The 21,662-nt window shown below is 53.8% G+C and overlaps 1 protein-coding gene across 3 annotated transcripts in view; it reads right to left on the bottom strand.

Moving 5' to 3' along the window:
- Positions 1 to 1,861: 1,861 nt before the first annotated feature.
- Znf710 (zinc finger protein 710) overlaps positions 1,862 to 21,662 on the bottom strand; it is a 73,502-nt gene continuing 53,701 nt past the window's right edge. For 2 of the 3 annotated variants that reach the window (XM_028873733.2, XM_028873732.2), the window contains exons 2-5: positions 13,947 to 15,435; positions 8,816 to 9,007; positions 8,263 to 8,437; positions 4,095 to 4,264 (exon numbers count right to left, since the gene is read on the bottom strand). In XM_028873733.2, coding sequence (XP_028729566.1) covers positions 4,095 to 4,264; positions 8,263 to 8,437; positions 8,816 to 9,007; positions 13,947 to 15,407 — 1,998 coding nt within the window. In that variant the 5' untranslated portion in view covers positions 15,408 to 15,435. Of the gene's footprint in view, positions 4,265 to 8,262; positions 8,438 to 8,815; positions 9,008 to 13,946; positions 15,436 to 21,662 lie in introns of all 3 variants that reach the window. The other variant, XM_028873731.2, reaches the window with a different exon arrangement.

Here is a 21,662-nt window from a genome sequence, read left to right on the forward strand (position 1 = left end):
CCAAGCAGGATCCCTTCCGTCTAGGGATTATCACTTTGTGACACTGTAAATATTAACACGTGCACCTTTTGTGGTGCTGAGACTCGGTGTTTTGTGTATACTAAGGAAGCGTTCCATCACTGCATCCCCAACCCTATTCTTTTCTTTCTCATTGTGTAGCTCTGGCTAGTTGGGAACTCACTATATGGATCAGGCTGGTCTTGATCTCACAAAGGTCTCCCTGTCTCTGCTTCCCGAGGGCTGGGATTAAAGGCCTGTGCTAGCGTGCTCGGCTTTATTTGCCCTGGTATACTCTTAAAACAGATCCTCCCAGGCCCTTTATTGCAGGGCTGCCCAGGCTTTCTGAGGTCTGTGTATATGGGGCCCCTGTTCTCAGGTTCATCTTTACTGCTTTGGTACAATTATAAAATCCCAGGATTTGGGAGGCAGAGGCAGGTGGATCTCTGTGAGTTCGAGGCCAGCCTGGGCTACAGAGTGAGTTCCAGGAAAGGCACCAAAGCTACACAGAGAAACCCTGTCTTGAAAAACCAAAAAACAAAAAAAAACAAAAACAAAAAAAACAAAAAAAAAACCAAAAAGAACAACACCCCCCCCCCCCCAAAAAAAGCAAGGTGTTGAAAGGCTGCTCCAAGCTATACGTACATTCATTGCAAGCACCATCCTCCCGTCCTGAGGCAGTGATTTCTCTTTCTGCTTGTTGGTCCTGCCAGGTAACTTTTACTAATAAAGTCAGCTCTTTGTGTCCAGAGCAGTTTTTTAGCGGTGCTGGGAACTGAGTTTAGCTAGGCAAGCATTTTATTACTAAGATCACTAAACTGTATTCTCAGGCCCCCATCACCCGCCCCACCCTTTTTTAAAAAATCGGTCTTATATATCCTAGACTGGTCTCACATTTCTTATGTAGTTGAGGATGACCTTGAACTCTTTAGCCTCCTGTCTCTACCTCCTGAATGCTTGGGACTCTAGGCATGTGCCATAATACTGTTTGTGCAGTGCTGGGCATCAAAACCAGGGCCTCCTGTACGGCAGGCAAGAACTCTTACCAACCAAGCCTCATCCTCAGCCCTAGCCACGGGCTTTAAAACCCTTTTATTTTACTATTTTATGTGTATGGGCGTTTCGCCCTGCATGTATTTCTGTGTACCATGTGCATACAGGGCCTGCTGAGGTCAGAAGAGGACACTGGATCCCCTAGACCTGGAGTTAGTTACAAACAGATCTGAGCAGCCATGTGGGGGGTGGGACTCGGACCCTCTGGAAGAGCAGCCAGTGCCCTGAACTGACTGCCCAGACCCCAGTCACAGGTTTCGTATCTGCGGATGCAACTAACCTCAGAGTGGGAACATTGGGGAGAGCGGTGCATGCCTGTAATCCCAGCACGTGGGAGGCTGAGGTTGAAAGATCACCAGGAGTTTGAAGAGTCTGTCTCAAAAAGCAAAACAAAACAAAAACTCTGAAAAGGTCCAGTGTGCGCACACACTTGTAATCTTGGTTCAGGGACCTGAGGCAGGAAGCCAGGTTGAGTTCCAGGCCAGCCAGGGGTGGATAGTGAGACCCTGTCTCAAAAAGCCTCAGTACTAGAAAAACAGCATGAAAGAAGCTGGGTGTGGGTACACAGCTGTAATCCCAGTCCTCTGCAGGTAGATTTTGGGGTACAGAGACCTTGTCTCAAAACAAAGCCCCAAAAAACCCACCCTTGGGGCTTGGAGCGTGTCCCTAAGTATATGGCAGGTCAGGTGGCTGGGATAGTCTTGCACTTCCAGAGAGGGATGCTGTCTGGTATGTGACTGGGGAGCCCTGTTGGGACTTCCTCGGAGAGAAGGGCCACCAAGAGCAACAGGAAGAAGCATGTCCAGTCACCTCACTAGAGAATATTCATTTATTTATAATTATTGCTAAGTAAACTTCTCTTTTGAACAGGAACATAAAACCACAGTAGGCTCTGCACAAGTGGACTCGCTAAACAGTTGGTTTGTATACACGTCAAAATAAGTTAGGGTGGAATCCGGCCAGGGTTTCTGAGTCACCCTTTGCAGAAGGCTGGGAGGGTGAGGCCGGAGCCTTGCCAGGACCGCCCCCAGCTCCAACTGCGCGCTGTGGTGTACCTTCCTCTCTGCTTTGCCCAGGCACAGGCGTGGGGAGGGGGCTTTTTGAGCATGGTACCCCTCAGAAGGTTGTGCCAATGGCGGACTGGGAGGCAATGAGAGACTGCACCCAGGCCAGACTTCTCCCTTCTGTTTCCAAGACCAAGGCCACTGCGTTGGCAGGAGAGGAGGAGGTACAGGGTGCTTTTTGGTACCAGGGGAGAAAGTCATTGTGGGAAGAGGTAGTTTGCAGGGGTGACGCCGTCTGCTCAGCAGGAGAAATGTCTTGTACAGTGACACCTATTCACTGCCACCTGAGGGTCATCGTGATGGGCACCTGGGAGGCCGGGAGCCTTGGGAAACCACACTCGGGCCATTGTGTTCACTTCCCCCCGGTTCTGAACAATCACCCTGAGGCCTGGCTTGGTGTCTCGCTTGGGGACACAGGCTTGGGGGCAGCTGCACTTCAAATCAGCACCTCCCGCCCCAGCTGGTCCCCCTCTCGGTTTCTCAGCCAAAGCTGGTGGCTTCATCCGTGCCTTGTAGGGTTTCTCTGCCTGCTCCTACCCTAGGGAGCCTTGGGGTTTCCGGGCAGGGGGTTGGGTGCTCTGGAGTTTCTGAATGTGCTAGTCGCTGCCTGGAGGATAGAGGGAACAGGTGAGGAGGGCAGCTGGCCCCATGGAGTCAGAGCCTTGGCGGCCTGGATGGCACAGAGCCACTGGCTGGAGAGGGCCAGGTCGGCTCTCTGCCTCCTCTTCCCTCCTGCCTTAGCCTTCCTTCTGAGGCTCCCAGCTAATGGAGCCCACCATGCCTGGCTGCTGTAGGGAAGCAGGAGTGCAGAGCACACAAGAAAGCTTCGGCTTGCCTCTCTATCGCTCCAGTGAAGATGATAGACGAGAGAGTTGGAAAGGAAAACATAAATTACCTTCAAAATATCCTCACTTACTCAAAACACATTCCCCCGCCCTGCCTATGGTCTTCAATTTCCTTTTAAATATGTTGCTCTTCCCTGGGAGCCTGCTGAGTCTCGGCTCACCCACTCCTCACGACACCTGCCTGCTCATAAAAACAAACAAACAACCAAAAACCAACCAAACAAAACCCCGAACATTCTTGTCCCCCTCTTTTCATGGTGGCCTTCCTCGGCTTCCCATTAGGACAGTCCCTTGGTCCCAGGGATGTCTGCCCTTTCCCTTGGCTCATGGGGCCTCCACCTGTCCTTGTTCATGTGTGCCAGACACACGACATGCCCTGATTTTGTTTGCTGAGGACGCTATGGGCGGTACCTTAGCTTGGGACAGAACTGGATGAAATTTGTTGAAATGCGTATTGGAGACATTCTTTCAAACAGGGCTGAGGGCACGGGTGCTCTGCCAGCTGGCTGGGAGGGTGTTCTGGAGGCTGGGCTCCCCGGCTCTCCGACAGGCAGGGCCAGGGCCAGGGCCGCGCGCGCGCGGGTGTGTCTGACCAGGGCAAGGGGAGGCCCAGGAGGTAGAAGGCAGAGTGCCCTGCCTGGCTCTTGAGTGAGGGAAGGGAAGAGGTTCTTGGGTCTGAGCAGGGTGGGGGTAGGCAGTGCTGACCAGTGCAGGAGCTCAGAGTAGGTGCAGAAAAGAGACAAGACCCGGCTCGAGCATTCTCTTCCTCAAGAAGCCCTCTCTATGGGCCTGAGGTGGCGTGGGAGAAGACCTCTTAAGTCTGTGCCCCTGTGCCTGTAAGAGACTTCTCTAGCATTTCCCTGCCCACCCACAGCAGCAGGCCAAGGAGAACCAGACCGGGCCTCCTGGTTACCTTTCCCTCACTGGGATGGCTAGGCCTGCGCCCAGCTCCCTGTAAGGACAGTAGTACAGTCTCCATTTGGTCTAAAGATCCCTAGTGGTGCAAATAACTGGGGGGTGAGTGTGGGGAGGGGGGGGGCCGGGCAGCGGGCAGTAGCTTGATTCTGGGCTGCAGAGGCGCAGCCCTCGGGACGTGGGTCTCCCCCTGCCCTCCCCACCCACTCGGCTGGCCCTGCTATAGCACGTTGTAGTAGGCCATCTCTTTCATGGCCTGCTCAGTGAGGGTGCTGGCCTCTGTGCTGCTGTCCACACTGGTGTAGGTAAAGGCGTTTTCCTCGAAGTCCTCCATCTCCTGTCGGCTGTCAAGTTCAGAGGGGTCGGGGCCTGCCAGCTCCATCATGGGGTCTACAAGAGAGGGGCACAGTTAGGCCTAAACACTGGCCGTCCCCAGTGTCCTTCGGGAAGTGGGGGACCCTAAAGGGCAGCCATTGTTTTCGCAGTCTTTGGATCCAGGCTTTTCTGGACCCTATTGCTGGGTGTACAAGGGCCTTGGGCGGAACAAATCCTTGGCCTGGCCTTGACTTCTGGGTCATGTTCCCTTGCCCCTGCTAGGTCACTGAGCCCTCTTGGGTCATCCTCAGCAGTGTCTGTCATTGGTCCCCCGTCTTATGTGACTCATTTAGTATCCACTGTATGCCTAGTACTTCCTGGGGTTGACCTCATCCAACATCAGCCTGAAGCCTCAGTTTGCAGATCCGAAGGCTGATCAGCTCCCCAAGGTCATCCACCAAGCACTCCTGTGAACTTGCAAAGTTCTACCTCAGCACTGACCGGAGGGTGCAGTTGCTCCACATTTAGTTTCTCCACCAAACCAGCCCCGCCCTGGGCCTGGGTTCTCAGCCAAGGTAGGTTGTCAAAGCACCTCTGGGGACAGAAGAATGTCTGAGAGGTACCTTGTGTCACACTGAAATCTTACTATGAAGCTTGCTGTCGCAGCAAGGCCAGCGTCCTCCTGAGGACTATGGATTGGTTATGAACGGCAGCCCCGAGAGACTGGCTGGCAGCGACTCAGGCTCACCAGCTAAGGGGGTTCTGCCCCTGACCACTGAAGAAATTTGGTGTTTTGGGGGAAACAGACCCAGCCCAGGACTCACCCTGATAGGTCCAAGGTGGGCTTCCTAACCTTACCTACATCTGGGGCTACGATGCTTTGTGGTGGGGCCACCTGTCCTACTGCGGGACATCATAGTCTCCTGCACCCCACCCATCTGACGCCAGTAGCATCTTCCCAGTTATGACATCCAAATGTCACCTGGGATGTCAAATTCACCCCCCCCATCAGCCAAGGTGTAGCTCAGGAACTGGCATATGACCTAAATCTGACCTGACCACTGGGTCAGGAGGACATGGCCTATTGACAATCTATTGGTTCTAAAGAAGGGGAGTGCTTTCATTCTTTTCCTGGATGAGTTCTGGTGGTGGTCTGAGTCCAGGAGAAAACGTTAATGCTGTGGGATCCCATAGAGGTAACCTAACCCTGGTGTCACTGTTGAGGTGTTGACCCACCCACCTTTAAAAATGGCCTGGACTTTCCATCCTCTCTGCCTCATTTTTTTCTTTTTTCTTTTCTTTTCTTTTTTTTTTTTTTTTTTTTTTTTTTTTTTTTTTTGGAGATAAGGATTCTTTATATAGTGCTTGCTGTCTATCTTGGAATTTACTGTGTAAACCAGGCTGGCCTTGAATTCAAAGAATTGCCCATTTCTGCCTCCCCAGCGCTGGGATTAAAGATCTTCTCCACCACGCACAGCTTTCTTTCGTGTTTAACTAAATCTCACGTAGCCCAAACTGTCCTCAAGCTCATTATACAGTCAGAGATGCCCTTGAACTTTTGGTCCTCCTGTCTCCACCTCCAGCATGCTGAGATGGGCGGTGCAGCCCTGCACCTGGCTTATGGTCGCTGGGCAAACCCGGGACCTTGTGCATGCGAAGCAAGCACTCTGCCAGCTGGGCTACCTCCAACCCTTCAAGTTGCTGGGTGGCTGCCTCCAACACACAGAACCCTTCTGACCTTGTCACACGAGGTCAGGTATCCGGCAAGCCAAGCCGAGCTTGTTCACCATGCCACTGGCTATTAAAACAAGCCAAACTTCCACCTCCCCACTTCATCATCTCCAACCGGCCTTGAATTCTACAGTGGAGAGCCGTGTTGAACTCCCTGCCCTCGTCCCAAGTGCTGGGATTATAGGCGTACACCAGCCTCATCAGAGTTTGCATGCACATTGATTGACCCACCTCCCTAAATTACAACCACAGCTATGAGGTGGTTTCACTTAGAAGAGTGTGGGTATATAGGCCACCTAGGACCATTGGCCACTTCACTTATCTGGTACAGACGGGGAGGGACCCACGCTAAGCATTCCTGGAAATGAGGAAAAAGATTGTTCCTCTCATCCTGGAGAACCAGATTTGATGGCTCTATCATTTGCAAAAGAGCAAGGCTGACTTGGCCTCTGCTGGTGAGCAGCTACAGGGGAAATTCACCGTAGTAAAGCTCACAAATGTGTGCACAGGGAACAGTTCAGACCCCAGCCCAGCCCCTCTGGGGTCCAGACTCAGTCATCAGCACTGAAAACACTCTTCACATGTGCTGGAGATGGCTCCAGGGTTAGCACTACTCTTCCAGAGGCCCCGGGTCTGACTGCCAGCACCCATGTGGTGGCTCACAAATGTAACCGCAGTTCCCATCAACTTGACAGCCTCTTCTGTCCTCCACTAGGCAAACACATGGTACACAGACACACGCGGAGTCAAAACACCCATAAACATAAAATTAAATGTTCAAGAAAATCCTCAAGTGACTCCCATAGGCAGCCAATTTGAGACCTCATCCTGTAAGGTCTATATCAAAGGCATTCAAAGAGCCTATCTGAAATGCAATCCCCTCACCCCATCCTGGAAACTGCTGGGAGCCCAGCAGTTTAAGCCAGTTCTGGGGAGATTCTGAGGAGGTACATTAGGCAAAGAACAGAGAATCTTTGGTAATGCAGACTCCCACTCAGCAGGACAATGTGTATCCAGGGGCTACAGGGAGCATCCAGATGCAGGGTTCCTTCTTACCTACCAACACAGCCTGGTCAAACCATGGAAAAACTACCTACAATAAGCCACAGTGTCACTGGCTTTGCCAGAAACTCCAGGCCATTTACTGGCCAGCTGTTCCAAAACCAAAGTCACTCATCATTTATAGTGAACAACTGAGTGTGGCTACTCAACTCTGGCTGTTGCCAAGGCACCGTCGCTGGCAGGAGCATCTGGGATGCACCTTCAGCGGCCTCGGGCCTGTACAACCTGAAGCCACCTCCCCACAATGGAGCTGTAGACCAACGGTCAGCTCTGCTGCGGACAGAAGTGGGTGTGTCTCATAACAGCTGGAGTCTTCTACTAGTTGCCGAGATATAGGGTCCTCTGGAAATTTCCTTTCCTTTCTGTTTGCAGGTTTTTTGAGAGACAGGGTCTCATTATGTAGCCTGGCTTGACCTCAAATTTGTGGTAATCCTCCTGCCTCAGTATCCCAAGTGCTTATACTACAGGTATATGCAAGTGTACCTAGCCCCTCTGGAAATTCTGTAAATTAGTATTATTATCTGATTCGGGGTCTCACTGTGTGGCCCCATGCTGTCCTTGAACCATAGTCTAACTGCCTCAGTTTCCTGGGTGTTAGAATTAGCAAGTGTGCATCACATCACACCTAGCTCTCTTGGATCTTGGGTTCTGTTTTAATTCTTTTTCCTACATTTTTACTTATTTATTTTATGCTTCTCTCTCGTGAAGCTTAAGGGGCAGGGCCACCTATCCCTCTCCTGAACATGTGACTTTCCTTCTGTCCAGCAGGCACCATGGCTGGTTGATTGTCCTAACCTCTCTGAATGTCTGAGAACTTCCACGAGCACTTGGAGGCGTGGCCTCGTATTTTCCCCTCTCACGACTTCCCCGTTCACTTATTTGAACTTATCATTGTGATAAAGATGGGAGAGATGTCTACGGCTCTTGTGTGTTGTGACTGAGTTGCCTGATCTCTCTGTCCTGCAGTTTCTGCTGTAGGAGTGATCCCAGAGCCAGCAGCCTCCCTGTGCGGGTCACATGAGTTACACAGCACTCAATACGTGTCAGTTATTGTTTTTATTATTGTTTTAGTGAGCCCATGGAAGTCCTTGGAAGACGACATAAATACCCCCGTTATTGCCACGATGGCTCCCCGGGCTCCCCCTCTCTCCAGACCTGAGCCCACCTCAGGGAGGTATCGGCCTTGGCCAGCCTCCCTCCGCCCCTGATGGGACAGGAGACGCCTGAGTGCGCCACGCCGCTGTCATTCCTGCTCTGTCCACTGCGCACAGCCCACCCACCTTGGCTGTCCAGGCTGATGTCCATGACGCCGTGCTTGACCTTCATGTGCCGGCTCAGGTTTCCCTTGAGGTTGAACTTGCTGGAGCAGTAGGGGCACTTGAACGGCTTGCTGCCTGCGTGCAGGTGCATGTGGCCCAGCAGGTTGTACATGCGGTTGAAGGACTTCCCACACACCTGGAGACGGGAGGGCAGCAGAGGGCTGTAGGGAGCCTGCAGGCCTGGCCAATCCATCCCCACTTCCTGAGCAGAGTCACCCTCACCCCACTACACACACAGCACACCGTCTTTTCCTGTGTGACCACGGAGGGAGGCAAAGGACAGCCTTCCTGCCGGTCCCTGCTCCTTGCATCTCCTGCCTGCTCTGAGCTGGGGGAGGCAGGAACTGCGGCTCACATCTTACTACAGGGTCCTGACCAGGCCACAACCTCCACCCCCTCTCAGTTCAGAAACACGGCTTCAACAGCTTCAAGGCTCTGATCCCCAGCTGCTCTCCCCACCCCCTCCAAGCCCAGGCGAGCACTAGCCATGCTGGCCGTGGGGACAGCCCCCTACCTTGCACTTGAATGGCTTCACGGGTGAGTGCACAATCATGTGGGTCTTGAGCGTCTGCTTCTGCACGAAGGTCTTGAAGCAGATGTGGCACTGGTAGGGCCGGACGCTGGTGTGGATCAGCATGTGGCGCTTCATGTTGGCCTGCAGGGTGAACTCTCGGCCACAGACCTCACACTTGAACTCTTTCACGCCCTGTGGGGGTAGAGGAACCACTCAGGGTTGGGGCACTAACAGGTATGGCTCTGGAAAATTCCTTTTTACAAAAAAAGTAGTGTGTGTGTGTATGTGTGTGTGTGTGTGTATGTGTGTGTATGTGTGTGTATGTGTGTTTGTGTGTATGTGTGTGTGTTTGTGTGTGTAAGTGTGTATGTGTGTGTATGTGTGTGTGTGTATGTGTGTGTGTGTGTGTGTGTATGTGTGTGTGTGTGTGTGTGTGTATGTGTGTGTGTGTGTGTGTGTGTGTGTATGTATATGTGTGTGTATGTATGTGTGTGTGTGTGTGTGTGTGTGTATATGTGTGTGTATGTATGTGTGTGTGTGTGTGTGTGTGTATGTGTGTGTGTGTTTTTGTGTGTGTGTTTGTATGTGTGTGTGTGTGTGTGTGTGTGTACCACTTTCAGAACTTGGTTCTCTCCTTCCACCATGTGGGTTCTGAGCAGCACACTCAGGTTCTCCAGCCCGGTGGCGAGCACTTGTACTGCTGAGCTCTTCTGCTGGCCATCTCTGGGGTATGGCAGGCTGTTGTTCCTAGATTCTTTCCAGGATAAGGCAGGCACAAACTGTGTGCCTTCCCATCTCTGCCTGAGTGTGCAAGGAGGTCCGCTGCACCAGTACGCAGAGATATGAGGGGGTCTGTCCACCCATCCATCCACCTGTCTGTCCCTCCATCCATCCAGCAAACAGGCACGTGTACCCGCCAGAAGCCAGCAGCACAGGCCTGTGGTCAGCAGGGCAAGGCCCTTGTCTGGACAATTTTCATGACATCAAGGATGTGTTCCTCTGTTTATCTTCAGTTACGTCTCCTGGGGGACAGACCCTTTGGAGACACGATTGAAGCTGTGTTGCTGGGGACAGAGCTCCGTGGAGGAGAGTCTTTCTAGCATGTAAAAGGTGCCCGCCCTAGGTTTGAACCCCGGCACCGAAGGGTGGAGGCTGAGGTGGAGGCATTGAGGAGCCATTCTGAGGAAGTTAGAACTATACAGTGAGAACCTGTTCATAAGATAACCAGAGTTGGGGCTGGAGAGATGGCTCAGAGGTTAAGAGCACTGACTGCTCTTCCAGAGGTCCTGAGTTCAATTCCCAGCCACCATGGTGGCTCACAACCATCTGTAATAAGATCTGGTGCCCTCTTCTGGCCTGCAGGCATATAAGCAGACAGAACACTGTATACATAATAAATAAATAAATCTTTAAAAAAAAGATAACCAGAGTTGGTGGGGTAGGAGAAGGAAATGAGGAAAGCTGTACATTGCCAGTCATGGTGGCAAAGGCTGGTAATCCCAGATACTTAGGGGAGGTTGAGGAAGTAAAGCAGGGTGGAAAATTCAAAGGTCGTCTAGGCTACAGAGCAAATTCAAGGCCTACACAGACAACTTATCAATAAAAGCCAGGGGGCGGGGCGGGGCTGGAGAGCTGGCTCTCAGTGGTCAAGAGTACTTGCTGCTCTTTCAGAGGACCGGGGTTCTGGTCCCAGCACCCACATGATGGCTCTGTCCCTCCAGTTCCAGGAACTCCGTCAACCTTTCTGGCTTCCATGTGATGTGGTATACATACATACATACATGCAAGCAAAACACTTCCACATGTAAAAGTAAATATATAAAATATATAAAAAGTAAATAAATGAAAGCTGGGTATGGGGGCACAGAAGCAGACAGATCTCTGTAAGTTTGAGACCAGCCAGGGAAAGACAAGACTCTGTTGGGGGGGGGGGGGGCTGGGAGTATATCTCAGTAGAGAACTCATCTACCAAAGGTTGTGTCCTGGGTTCAATCACCAACACTTAGGAAAAGGACAAAAATCTTCGTGCACCCCAGAGGAAAAATGGTTGACACTCAGGCTTCTTGCTCTCCCACAGACCCCGTGAAGGTGTGTCTCCCACCTCCCTGGAGAGGACAGCCACCTGCAGCTCTCCAGCCAACAGCCTGAACCCCCCCCTAAAGAGGCTCATTCCCTGGGGCCTGGAACAGCCCAGGAGTTTTTAGTTGCACCAGTGCCCTCAGGTGATTCTTGTGGACATTCAGCCCCAGGAGACGCGGGCTCCAGAGCAAACTGTAGTCTGGAATGCCGCATGCCTCGGCCCAGAGCTGACACTCACTCAGCACAGAGATGAGGGGCTTGTGCGCACAGGGGATGCTGGGAGAGAAGGAAGAGTCATAGTTGGGAGCAGTTCTGCTGAAGAGAACGTCCCTGGGACGGATGCATGTCTCCGTCCTGGCTGCTGTCCCAACTAGCTAATGTAAAATGTTGGTATGATGTGCTTCTGTGCCTATGTCCTGGTGACTGAACCCAGGGTATTTGTGATACTGACAGACCCTGTGCTTTTTCTCTTAGCAGCCAGGTGCTCCTTAGTGCACACCCTCAGTATCCTTGTGACACAGCCGGCCACATGACCACCAGGGGGCCCCACTCAAGAGCTGTAAGCACAGATGAGGGGCGGGGGGTGTACAAATTAAGACACCGACACACGCCTTCGGCTTTCCTCGCATACCCTTTATCTCTGAGCACATCGGTAGGATTTGGAAGTCTCTGAGCAGAGGAGAAAGATGGCGAGCGCACAGCCTACAGATCATCATTCACTCCCACCCCTGCAGACACCGATAATCAATTACAGTTTGACTGATGAGCCCAGATCCAGTGTCAGAATCCTTAACACCATACGCTCGGCAGCCGCTGCCACCACCGCAGTGGGACCTGCCTGCCAGTGGTCCCCGCCCCATCAGAAAGGTTCTGGGGGCTGGAGCAGTTCGCGCTCCTGGCCTGGCAGGCTCACTGCAGGGTCCACTGTGAGCAATATCGATGGGTCACCACAGGTCACCACACAGAGAAAGCGCCACTCACGGCTTTGAGAGGTTAAGTCAGTTGGCTGGAGTTGGAAGGGAAGCATGGGTCAGGCAAGTGCCAGAATGGGATGGTGAGGCCTAAGAGGCTCCATTCTACCCTTCCAGGGTGTAAGGGCCTCGTGGGGGAGGTAGTGACGGCTAAAAGCGGGGATGGGGGGGGGGGGACACGGGACACGGATGGGGGGGGATGACCGGTGACCTGGCACCAGGAATAAGAGGAAAATAGGTGAAGGTTAGGTCTACCAACCTGGTGGATAAGAACACAGCTGCTCAATTGTCCTTCTTGACAAAAAGTGACTCTGCTCAGGTGAGCCACGTTGTCGGTCACTTGTACTTTTAAGACGCACATATTCATTGTACGTACGTGTGTGGTAGCCAAGTGTTTGCCTGTGCATCCTTTGCGTGTGCTGGGGCAAGCAGAGGCCACCAGAGGGTACTGGATCCCCCTGGAACTAGAGTTCCAGGAAGTTGTGAGCTGCTGGATGTGGGTCCTCTACAAGAGCGGCAAGTGCTCTGAAGTGCTGAGCCATCTCTCCAGCCCCCTTTCCTCTTGGTGTGCATGTGTGTGCAAGTGTACACACGTGCACGTGTGCATGTGTGTGCGCGTGCGCGTGCGCGCGCGCGCGCGTGTGTGTGTGTGTGTGTGTGTGTGTGTGTGTGTGTGTAGGCCAAGTCAGCCTCAGGAGCCGTCCAAGCTGTTTTCTGAGATAGAATCTCTCATGGGGACCTGGGACTCACTGACTGGGCTAGGCTGGTTTGCCGGAGAGCTCCAAGGGTCCCCCGACTGACTTCCCCAGCACTGGGGTTCTGAGTGCTCGCCACTGTGCATAGCTTTTCACACAGCTGCTGGGGGGTGACCTTAGGCATGCATGCACAGCCCCACTTTTTACATTTATTTACTCTGTGTGTGTGTGTGTGTGTGTGTGTGTGTGTGTCTGGCTCCCCCCACCACCACCACGTGGGTGCTGAGGATCGCTCCGTTTCTCAGGCTTGGCAGCAAGTGCCTTTACCTGCTGAGTCATCTCGCTGGCTTCCCCAGCCCCATGGAGCCCTTTTTATAATCACGTATAGTTTGCCTTTTTCTAAAGGGAAACCAAAGGTTCTGTGATGACAAGAACTCCAAGCTGTCCTCTCCATTTCTGGTTATTGCATCCAGCTGCATGTCCTCATGTAGGAATCAGGGAGGGACCCTTGAGTCCTGCGGGAGTTCCCAAACCTCTTTCACAAAAATCTTCCTCTTCTCTGTGTGTGGTGTGTGTGTACGTGTGTGTATCTGCACAGGTGTCTTCCTCCATTTGTTCCACACTTCATCTTTGACCTTCACTTAAATCGCTGGTTTGGCTATGCCGTGTGGCCAGGGAGCCGATGGGACTCACCTGCCTCCTCTCTCCACTGGTGGGGTTATGTGCATCGATCGCCACACCCGGCACTGACAGGTGCGCTGGGGACTTGAACTCAGGTCCTTATGTTTACACAGTTCTTTACCCACTCAAATACCTCCCTGGGCCTCAGAAACATTTTCAAGGTAAGTTTTACTACTGAGAAAAACTAATTTCAATTATGTTTCTAATACTTTTCTTTTTTTGGGGGGGGGGGAGGGACGGGGAGAGAGGTTTCTCTGTGTAGTTTTGGTGCCTGTCCTGGATCTCGCTCTGTAGCCCAGGCGGGCCTCGAACTCACAGAGATCCACCTGTCTCTGCCTCCCGAGTGCTGAGATTATAGGCGTGCGCCACCACCGCCCAGCTCTAAGATAAATTTCTAAGCATGAAAATAAGTAAAGTCTGGGCCAGAGAGATGGCTCAGTGGTTGAGAGCACCCAGGTTTGGTTCCCAGCACCCCTATGACAGCTCACAACCACGTGTAACTCCAGTCCCAGGGGATCTGATGCCCTCTTCAGGCCTCCACGCACATCAGGCTCACACTGTGGTACACAGACATACATGTAACACTCAACACACTAACTAGAAGGACACCTTAAAAAAAAAGTTTACCTGTGTGAATCTCACCCCGGACCCTGGGGTGCCGGGGAGAGAGAGTGAGAGGTGGGGAGCCAGGGCTGGGAGCCTTACCTTGTGGGTGAGGGAGTGCTGCTTGAGGTGATGGATCTGGCTGAACTCCATGCCGCACTCGGTGCACACGAAGGGCCGCACGTTCTGGTGCTTGAGCATGTGGTTTTGGAGCTGGCTGCGGTAGTGGAAGGACTTGTCGCACTCGAGGCACTGGTAGAGGGTGGGGCCTTGGTGGGAGGCCAGGTGGCGCTTGAGCTGGGTCAGGGTGGAGAAGTCGAGGCCGCACTCGACGCAGACGTGGCAGCGGCCGCTCTCGTGCTTCACCTCGTGGGCCTTCAGCTCGCTGGGGTAGGCAAAGCCGCGGCCGCAGAAGTGGCAGCTGTAGGGCTTGACCTCGGAGTGGAGCAGCATGTGGCGTTTGAGGTGGCTGGTCTGCGTGAACGCCTTGTGGCACACCTGGCACTTGTGAGGCCGTGTGCCCTGGTGCGTCAGCAGGTGCGTCTGCAGGTGGCTGGGCTGCTTGAAGAGCTTGCTGCAGTGCGGGCACGAGTGCGGCTTGATGCCGTTGTGGCCCAGGATGTGCGTCACCAGGTTGTACTTGGACGTGTAGGATTTCTCGCACATGCGGCACTGCCAGCGTTTCTGGCGGTCCCCCGCCTCCACTAGGTAGGAGTCGTCGATCTGCACGTTGATGTCCAGCCGGTCCAGCTGCGCCTTCTTGTGCCGCTCCACCGTGGAGCCTGCCGGGTCGGCCTCGAACTCGCCCGACTCCTGCCACACGAAGCCCTGCTCCGGCTTGACGAGCTCTGGTGACGTCATGCCGGGAGGCTCAGGGTTGCTCATGGGGGCCAGGTGGGGCGGCTCGAAACCGCATTCGGTGGGCAGAGTCTCTGGGCCCGGTAGTGCCATGCTGGGCTCAGGGAAGCCATCCCGGGTCGGGTCGGGGAAAGGAGGATCGAACGCGGCCATGTCCAGCTCTGGCCTTGGAGTTCGAGGCAAGTGCCGGAGTGTCCGGGGCTTGCGGCTGAAGGCGCTGAGGTCGATCATCTTGACGGCACTGCTCTGCACCAGGGCCTCACAGCCACCAGTGGCCACCTCGGCAGGGGCCTCTGCGGGGCCCGGGTCCTTGTCATCACCAGGCACAGATACTTCATACACTTCCTGTTCCTCTTCCTCTTCGGCCTTCTCAAACTTGACCTTGGGGACCAGCCGCACAGGGGGCCGTGTCTTCCTCCGGGTGTGCTTCTCAAAGGCTGCCTCTACCTCCAACACCTCCTCTTCCGGGGGCTCTTCCAGGGCCCGCCCATTACAGGCCAGCTGATAGATGTCGGGTCCTGGTGGTCCCGGCTCCCCCATGGCTGTCCCAGACAGTTCTGGCCCTAGGTCTGGGTAGAAGGCCTCAGCACTTATGGTGGCTCCAAAGAGCTCATTTTCTGAGACCAGGCCCAGCACAGCAGCCTGAGCCAAGGACAGCACCACCACAGCGTCCGTCTGTGTCCCTGAGTCCATGAAGCCCTCCATCCCGAGGCGGCTGGCTAGGAGGGCATTTCTGTGGGAGGAAAAGGGCATGTTAATACTGCTAGTTCAATGCTGAGCCAGCAATAGACTCAGTGAGGACAAGGGCCCAGCTAATTTGGGGTGTGTGTAGCTCTGATGTCCTGTGAACCCTGCCTTGAGAACAGGATATGCCTGTAATTATGGGGAGCAACAACAACCTCTGTGTGTCTAGCCCTCTGAGAGGTCCTGGGTAAGCCCCACCCCCTGAGTCTTTCCATCTGTTAAAGTGGATTGCATCTGTGATTCTTTCTCCTTGAGACAGGGTCCCACAAGGCAGTTGCAGCTGGCCTACAACTCATTACCCTCTCGCCTCAGCCTCCCAAGTGCTCGGATTGCAAATGCGTGCCCCCACACCCAGCTGTTCAGTGATGCACTCCCCCCCCCATCTCCTCCTTTTGTGTGCATGCATGCACGTGCAGGTGTGTGGTGTGGATGCAGGTGCCATGCGTGCCCCTGCATGAAGGCCAATGATGTCAGGGTTTTTGTTTGTTTTAGATAGGGTCTCTAACAGAACTTGGGGCTCACCCATTGACTGGTCTAGCTGGCCAGCAGACCCAGGGGATTCTCCTGACTCTGCCTTCCAGCTCTGGGATTACAGGTATGTGCTGCCACACTTGGATTTTTAACTGGGTGCTGGGGACCAAACTCAGGTCCTCACTGTCAAGCCCTGTACCCACAGAGCCATCTACCCAATCCATGTCCAGTGGTTCTTAAACCGCGCCTTACCGGTTCTTCACGGGCCCTCAGAAATCTGTTTCAAAACGCACAACAAAGATGACCGCTCTGTTTTGAGACAGGATCTCAGTATATAGTATATAGCTGAGGCTAGCCTGGAATCTTCTGTCTTAGAGCCTTAGCCTCCTGAGTGCTGAAATTACAGACGTGTGCCTCCAAGCCTGGTGATTTATGAATGAAGTTGAATAGCTTTTTAATTTTCTTTTTTGCAGAGCTGGGGATTGGACCCAGGACTTTGAGCATGCTAGGCAAGCACGCATGCTAGGCAAGCGCTCTTCTACTGAGCCACAGTCCTGGCCCTTCTGTTTCAGAAATTAATTACTCTATTATTTTAAGAACTGATTAAAAAAAAACCCACCTACTCAAAATATAATGTGCCACATTCTAAAACACGCCAAGAGTCCCATGGCTGTGCTGCTGGGGTAATTAATTCTGCACAGACCCCGGCATGTACTGAGGTGTTAAACAATCGTTGCCATTAATGATGGCAAGGCTGCATGAATGAGGATTTTAAATATGTATATATATATATATACAGATATATAACACAGAGTAAAAATAATCAACAAAAATAGATTAGGTTTGGAGGCTGGTTTCAAACATGGGCTACCGCCGGTCAGCCCTAAGGCTAAACAGTCTATCATAGGAGCCATTGTTTTTCTTAATTAACTAAATGCCATATGCATAGACACCCAAACATCCTGATAAAAAGACAGCGTTACCTGACACTGGAGTTGCATGTCAGATCGGAAGGCTAACGCTTGCAGGACCACTATCTAACCCGAATGTTAAAACTGGATCCCAGGTTCACGGTCACTGCACCCCGGTCCAGCTGGAAAACCAGCAAAAGCACCCTCTTTCTCCCTGGCTCTGGGAGTACTAGGAACCCCACCTCTGCACACAGTGATCCCTGCTCTGGTTCCCCATTCCCAGCCCTGCCACCAGTTCCCTGGCCCCGTCTGTCTGCTCTCATGGCCATGCCAGCCTCCCCAGGTCTGTTTGTGCTGTGGGGGCCGCCTCCTTCTGGGCTCCACTCATGTCCCCATGCCTTGCCCTGGCTCCGTTCCTGACACACTCCAGAAGATGAACCACTCCAGTGGGTGACTCCTGCCTGCTCTCCCCCCAGGGCCAGGGTCAGCGCATGGCCAGTGGACAAGCCCTTCCTCAGGAAATCAGTCCAGGCCTAGTGCTGCCCTCCCCCACTCCCAGCACGCAGTGGAGCTTCCTCTTCCTGAGGCTGGCTAAAAATACCCCAGACAGGAATCCGGCCTCCTTGCAACAGACCCAAGAGATTAGACTCTTAGGCTCAGAGCAGGGCTGGGGAGGAAGGGGTCAGCTCGGAGTCCAGGGGGGCTTCGGGGTCCATCTGGAGCTGCCCAGGGGGCTAATCTCCCTTCTCGACACCTTCTACTCCATGTCCAGCTGCAGCACTTACTAGGGACTGATTTCCCACTTCAGTCACTTGTAATTGATCACATCACTTCTGTTTGCCTCAGTTTCTCCATCTAAAAACTGGGAATGATGAAAACACACAAGAAAGGTACAGGATCCCAAAGGGCAAAGTGCAGGACAAGGATCTTAGTTAATTACAAAGCCCCAGAGAGAAGAAAGGCGTAGGGTGAAAACACCTTCCATCCTTGGGCCCCAAACGCAGCACAGCGATGGTGATTGCGAGGATGACTGTCAGGAACTAACAACATCGCTAAATCCCAGCTGGGTGGCAGGCCTGGTGCCTCGAGAGAGCAGGTGAACAGGACAGGGGCTCGGTCGCCTGGGAGCCCGCAGAGTCCTGCTGAGTCCATCACCACCACGTCAGTGCTCACCAGCCAGTGCTCACTAGCCAGTGCTCACTAGCCAGTGCTCACTAGCCGCTGCTGCCTTTCCTCAACATACCAGGAAATGTCACTGCCCGCCACACCAGCCCATCCCAGACACAGCACCAGGTAGCAGCCCCAGTGTATGTGGTGACTTTGAGCAAACCATACACTCAGCGAGTTTTCTAGACTTCCCCAAAGGCGGAAGCCATGGGGAGGAGGGACCGACCGTCAACCATGGCAAAGCCTGTGCTTGGAACCTGGCACAGGAAGCTGGGTGTGATAGCACATGCCTGTAATCCCTGCACTTGGAAAGTAAACTAGGTTTGGGAGTTCAAAGTCATCTTCGGCTGCATACTGAGTTTTAAGTGAACAAGAGTAACAACAACAACAACAACAAAGAACTTGGGTTGAGTACTGAGGTCGGTCCTAGGTCTGGCGCGCCCTCATGCATCCCAAACCTCAGCTCCTACATCCTCCATCACTCCTACGGAGGGCTTCTGACCTGAAACAGATGGTGTAGCTTTCCTCAGAAGCCCGGTTGTCACACCCCTGCCACCCCCAGAGAATGGTGCACACAGCCTACTTCCCATGTAGACAACGGGGTGACCACTGACCACGAGCAGGTCTGGTTCCCTATGATGAGGGAAATCATGCAACCAACCATCCAAACGGGGACCCCTCCAACAAGAAGACAACCCTTACTGTCACACAGACAAGACGCAAACCAAGTCTACCCCAGGCCACAGATGGTTTTGACTGGAGCCTGTTCCGGCTGTCAAAAGGGGCTTGCCCAGAGTCAGTGCTCTTCAAGGGCCATGGGGGGGGGGGGGCTTAAGAATGGTCAGTCATGAGCTACAGACCTGGTAGAGGCTCCACAGCTTATCATTACTGAGGGCTCCAGGCCCCATTTAACCCTACAGCAGCAGCCTGACTCCACAGGCCGGGGAACGGGCCTAAGCCGCAGCGACAGGAGTTCTTAACGAGCAGGGCAGAGCTGGGTCGCACCAGGCATCTCTAGTACCCAGGCGGACTCCAATTCCAAGGCTGCCAGATCTGGAGAGCACGTCATAGCTGAGTGCAGGAGCTGCCCGGGGCCAGCAGAAGACTGAAACTTGGTGGCGAGGGCTGGGCCCTATGTTCAGGTGGTCTGGTCTCTGGGGACAGCCATGTGCATGCATGAGTGTGCATTGTGTGTGCCCAAGTGTATGTTTTGTGTGTGTCGAAGGGGCTCTATTAAGATCGAGGTGGAGAGAAAGACGGATTCTAAGTGACTTGCCGCTCTGCCTGGGGCTCTGATGGACAGAGATAAGTGGAGGGGAGGTGGCCTCCAGCCCAGCATCCCTTTCATCCCCTTGGACCGGTCTTTTGGTTTTAGTTGTCCCCAAGTCCCCCGGCTGCTTCTCATAGGCTACAGCCCTTCTGTTTGATGCCCTGGCCCAGACTGCTCAAGGCAGAAGAGCCCACACAGGACCACATCACTTGTGGCACAGGGATGCTGCAGGCCCCCGGGCCCCCCCCCCCCCCCGATGGCTCCTTCCTTCTCAAGGCAAAGCCTTCCTTTATCACTTGTGCCGGGAACTCAAATCAAAGCTCCTGACAATGTCCAGGAGAAGAGAGCTTGGAGGGCCCTGTGTTCTTCCAAACTGCATGGCTGACGACGGAGGCCTCCATTAGTGCGCCCCGCACCTCTGCTAAGCTCCTCCCACTTCCCAGCCTGTCTCCCCGCCCCCCTCCCCGGGGTGCGGAGAAAGTAAATGTTAAAGGCACGGATAAGGAGTAGCTGCCCCCGAGTGCAGTAATGCACGGAGCGGGTTAAGGGGAAAAGAAAAGGGGGGAGTGGGGGAGACCGGAGGCCCGGAGGAGACAGCGAAGGGGACAGAAGAGGAGTGAGGTGGGGGGGGGGAGAGAAGAGGCTGTGGAGGACAAGAAACAAAGGCAGGGAGGGGGAGGGGACCCACAGTGACACAGAAGCCCGGGGCTGCCCTATTTCCCAGGGCTCAGCCTCACCTCTGGGCCAGAGGGTCAGGCCTGATGCTGGGGAGGGAGTCAAGTCTCCCCTTTGAGGCCCAGCAGCAGGCTTCCCCACCCCAAGAGGGGCCCCAGGCTTCTCACTGCTACTGCAAAAGTGCTTTGTCTCAGTTCTGTGGCTCCAGTGAGGACAGATAAAAGCCCAGGGACCATGGGCAAGTCACCTGACACCCTGGAGTCTCAGTGTCCCCATCTATAAAACAGACACAAGGGCCTACCAGGAATCTCAGGATTATCATCATCTAAAGCCCACATCCGACTTGCCTGCCCAACAGGGTCCCCTCATTACAGAGCCTTTCCTCATTCACACACGGCCCTAGCCGTGCCTATCCTCCATGGCGACCCCCTCAGGCCCCTGCTAAGGATTAGGAGGCTTGGCTGGGTGGGGGTGGCACACACCTTCAATTCTAGCACTTGGGAGGCAGAGGCAGGTGGATCTCTGAGTTCGAGGCCAGCCTGGTCTACCAAGTGAGTTTCAGGACAGCCAGGGCTATACAGAGAAAGCCTGTCTCATAGGAAGATAAAAAAAAAAAAAGGGAGGCTCGGGCAAAGGGTGGCCTAATTTGGGGTTGGCAGGTTAAGAGTCATTTTGAAGGAAGAAGCCACAGGACCTGGTAACCACATGATATTCCTTGACTCTCTCACCACCTTGGGAGTTTTGAAAACCAACCAGAGGAAGCGAATGTGGTGGCGCACGCTTTTAATCCCTGTGTTTGGGAGGCAGAGGCAAGAGGAGCTCTGTGAGTTGGAGGCCAGCCTGGTCTACAGAGTGAGCTCCAAAATAAAACAACAAAAATAAAATAAATAAAACCAGTCAAAGTCAGGGGCGTTCTGCAGGCTTCCTGTGCCCACTAACAGCAACTGCCTTAATCGGGTGATTATGTCCTGGGTGCAAGAGGACCTGCTCCCCAGTGCAGCCTGGGCAGTAACGGGACTGGTACTGGGCGGCCCTGAGGCTCCTCTCCGCCTTAAATCGTGAGGTCACTCGGAGGCTTTGGTCTCCAGTTGTTCACTAGAACCAACTGAATTAACACACAGTTATCAAGCACTTCCCAGTGTATACAGCAGGGGGCCAAATAAAGCTCACGCCCACAGGTGGAGCCTGAGATCTGCAGGAGGTACAGGGACGGGATAGGCTCTCAGGGAACACCGGGGAGGAGGCCTCAGGGGCTGGCACTCAGACCTCCAGAATGTGGTCCCCGCTTTCCTCTCTGGCCCTTCTACAGAACTGTGTCCCTGGGAGGGGAGGGGGCCCAGGCCCTGGGGGCTGGAGAGGTAGGTCCCAGGGTGGGGCAACACACGTAGCCTGAAAGGGAGGAGCTGAAGAAACGCTCCGGGAATGCACCTGGTAGCAAACCCTCCCTCTTGGCTTCCCTCCCTTGTTCAAAGGTAAAACGCTCGCTCGCTCGTATCCTCAGAGAAGAGGAAGTGAAAGCCCAAAGCTGGATGCTTGTGCAAACCTTCGGTTCCCTGCCACAGTCGCGCTTCTGTCAGCCACGGAGCCACCCACAGCATCGAGGGGCCCAGCGGAAGTATAGCTGGATTCTCTCTTCCTCGGTTTCCCCTTTTCTCTGTCTGAGTCAACTCCATGAGCTAGCTACGCAGGGGCTGGGCCACAATCCACAGACCGCACAAAGGT

The sequence above is a fragment of the Peromyscus leucopus genome, chromosome 1 (genome assembly GCF_004664715.2).
Source record: "Peromyscus leucopus breed LL Stock chromosome 1, UCI_PerLeu_2.1, whole genome shotgun sequence".
Lineage (NCBI taxonomy): Eukaryota > Metazoa > Chordata > Mammalia > Rodentia > Cricetidae > Peromyscus > Peromyscus leucopus.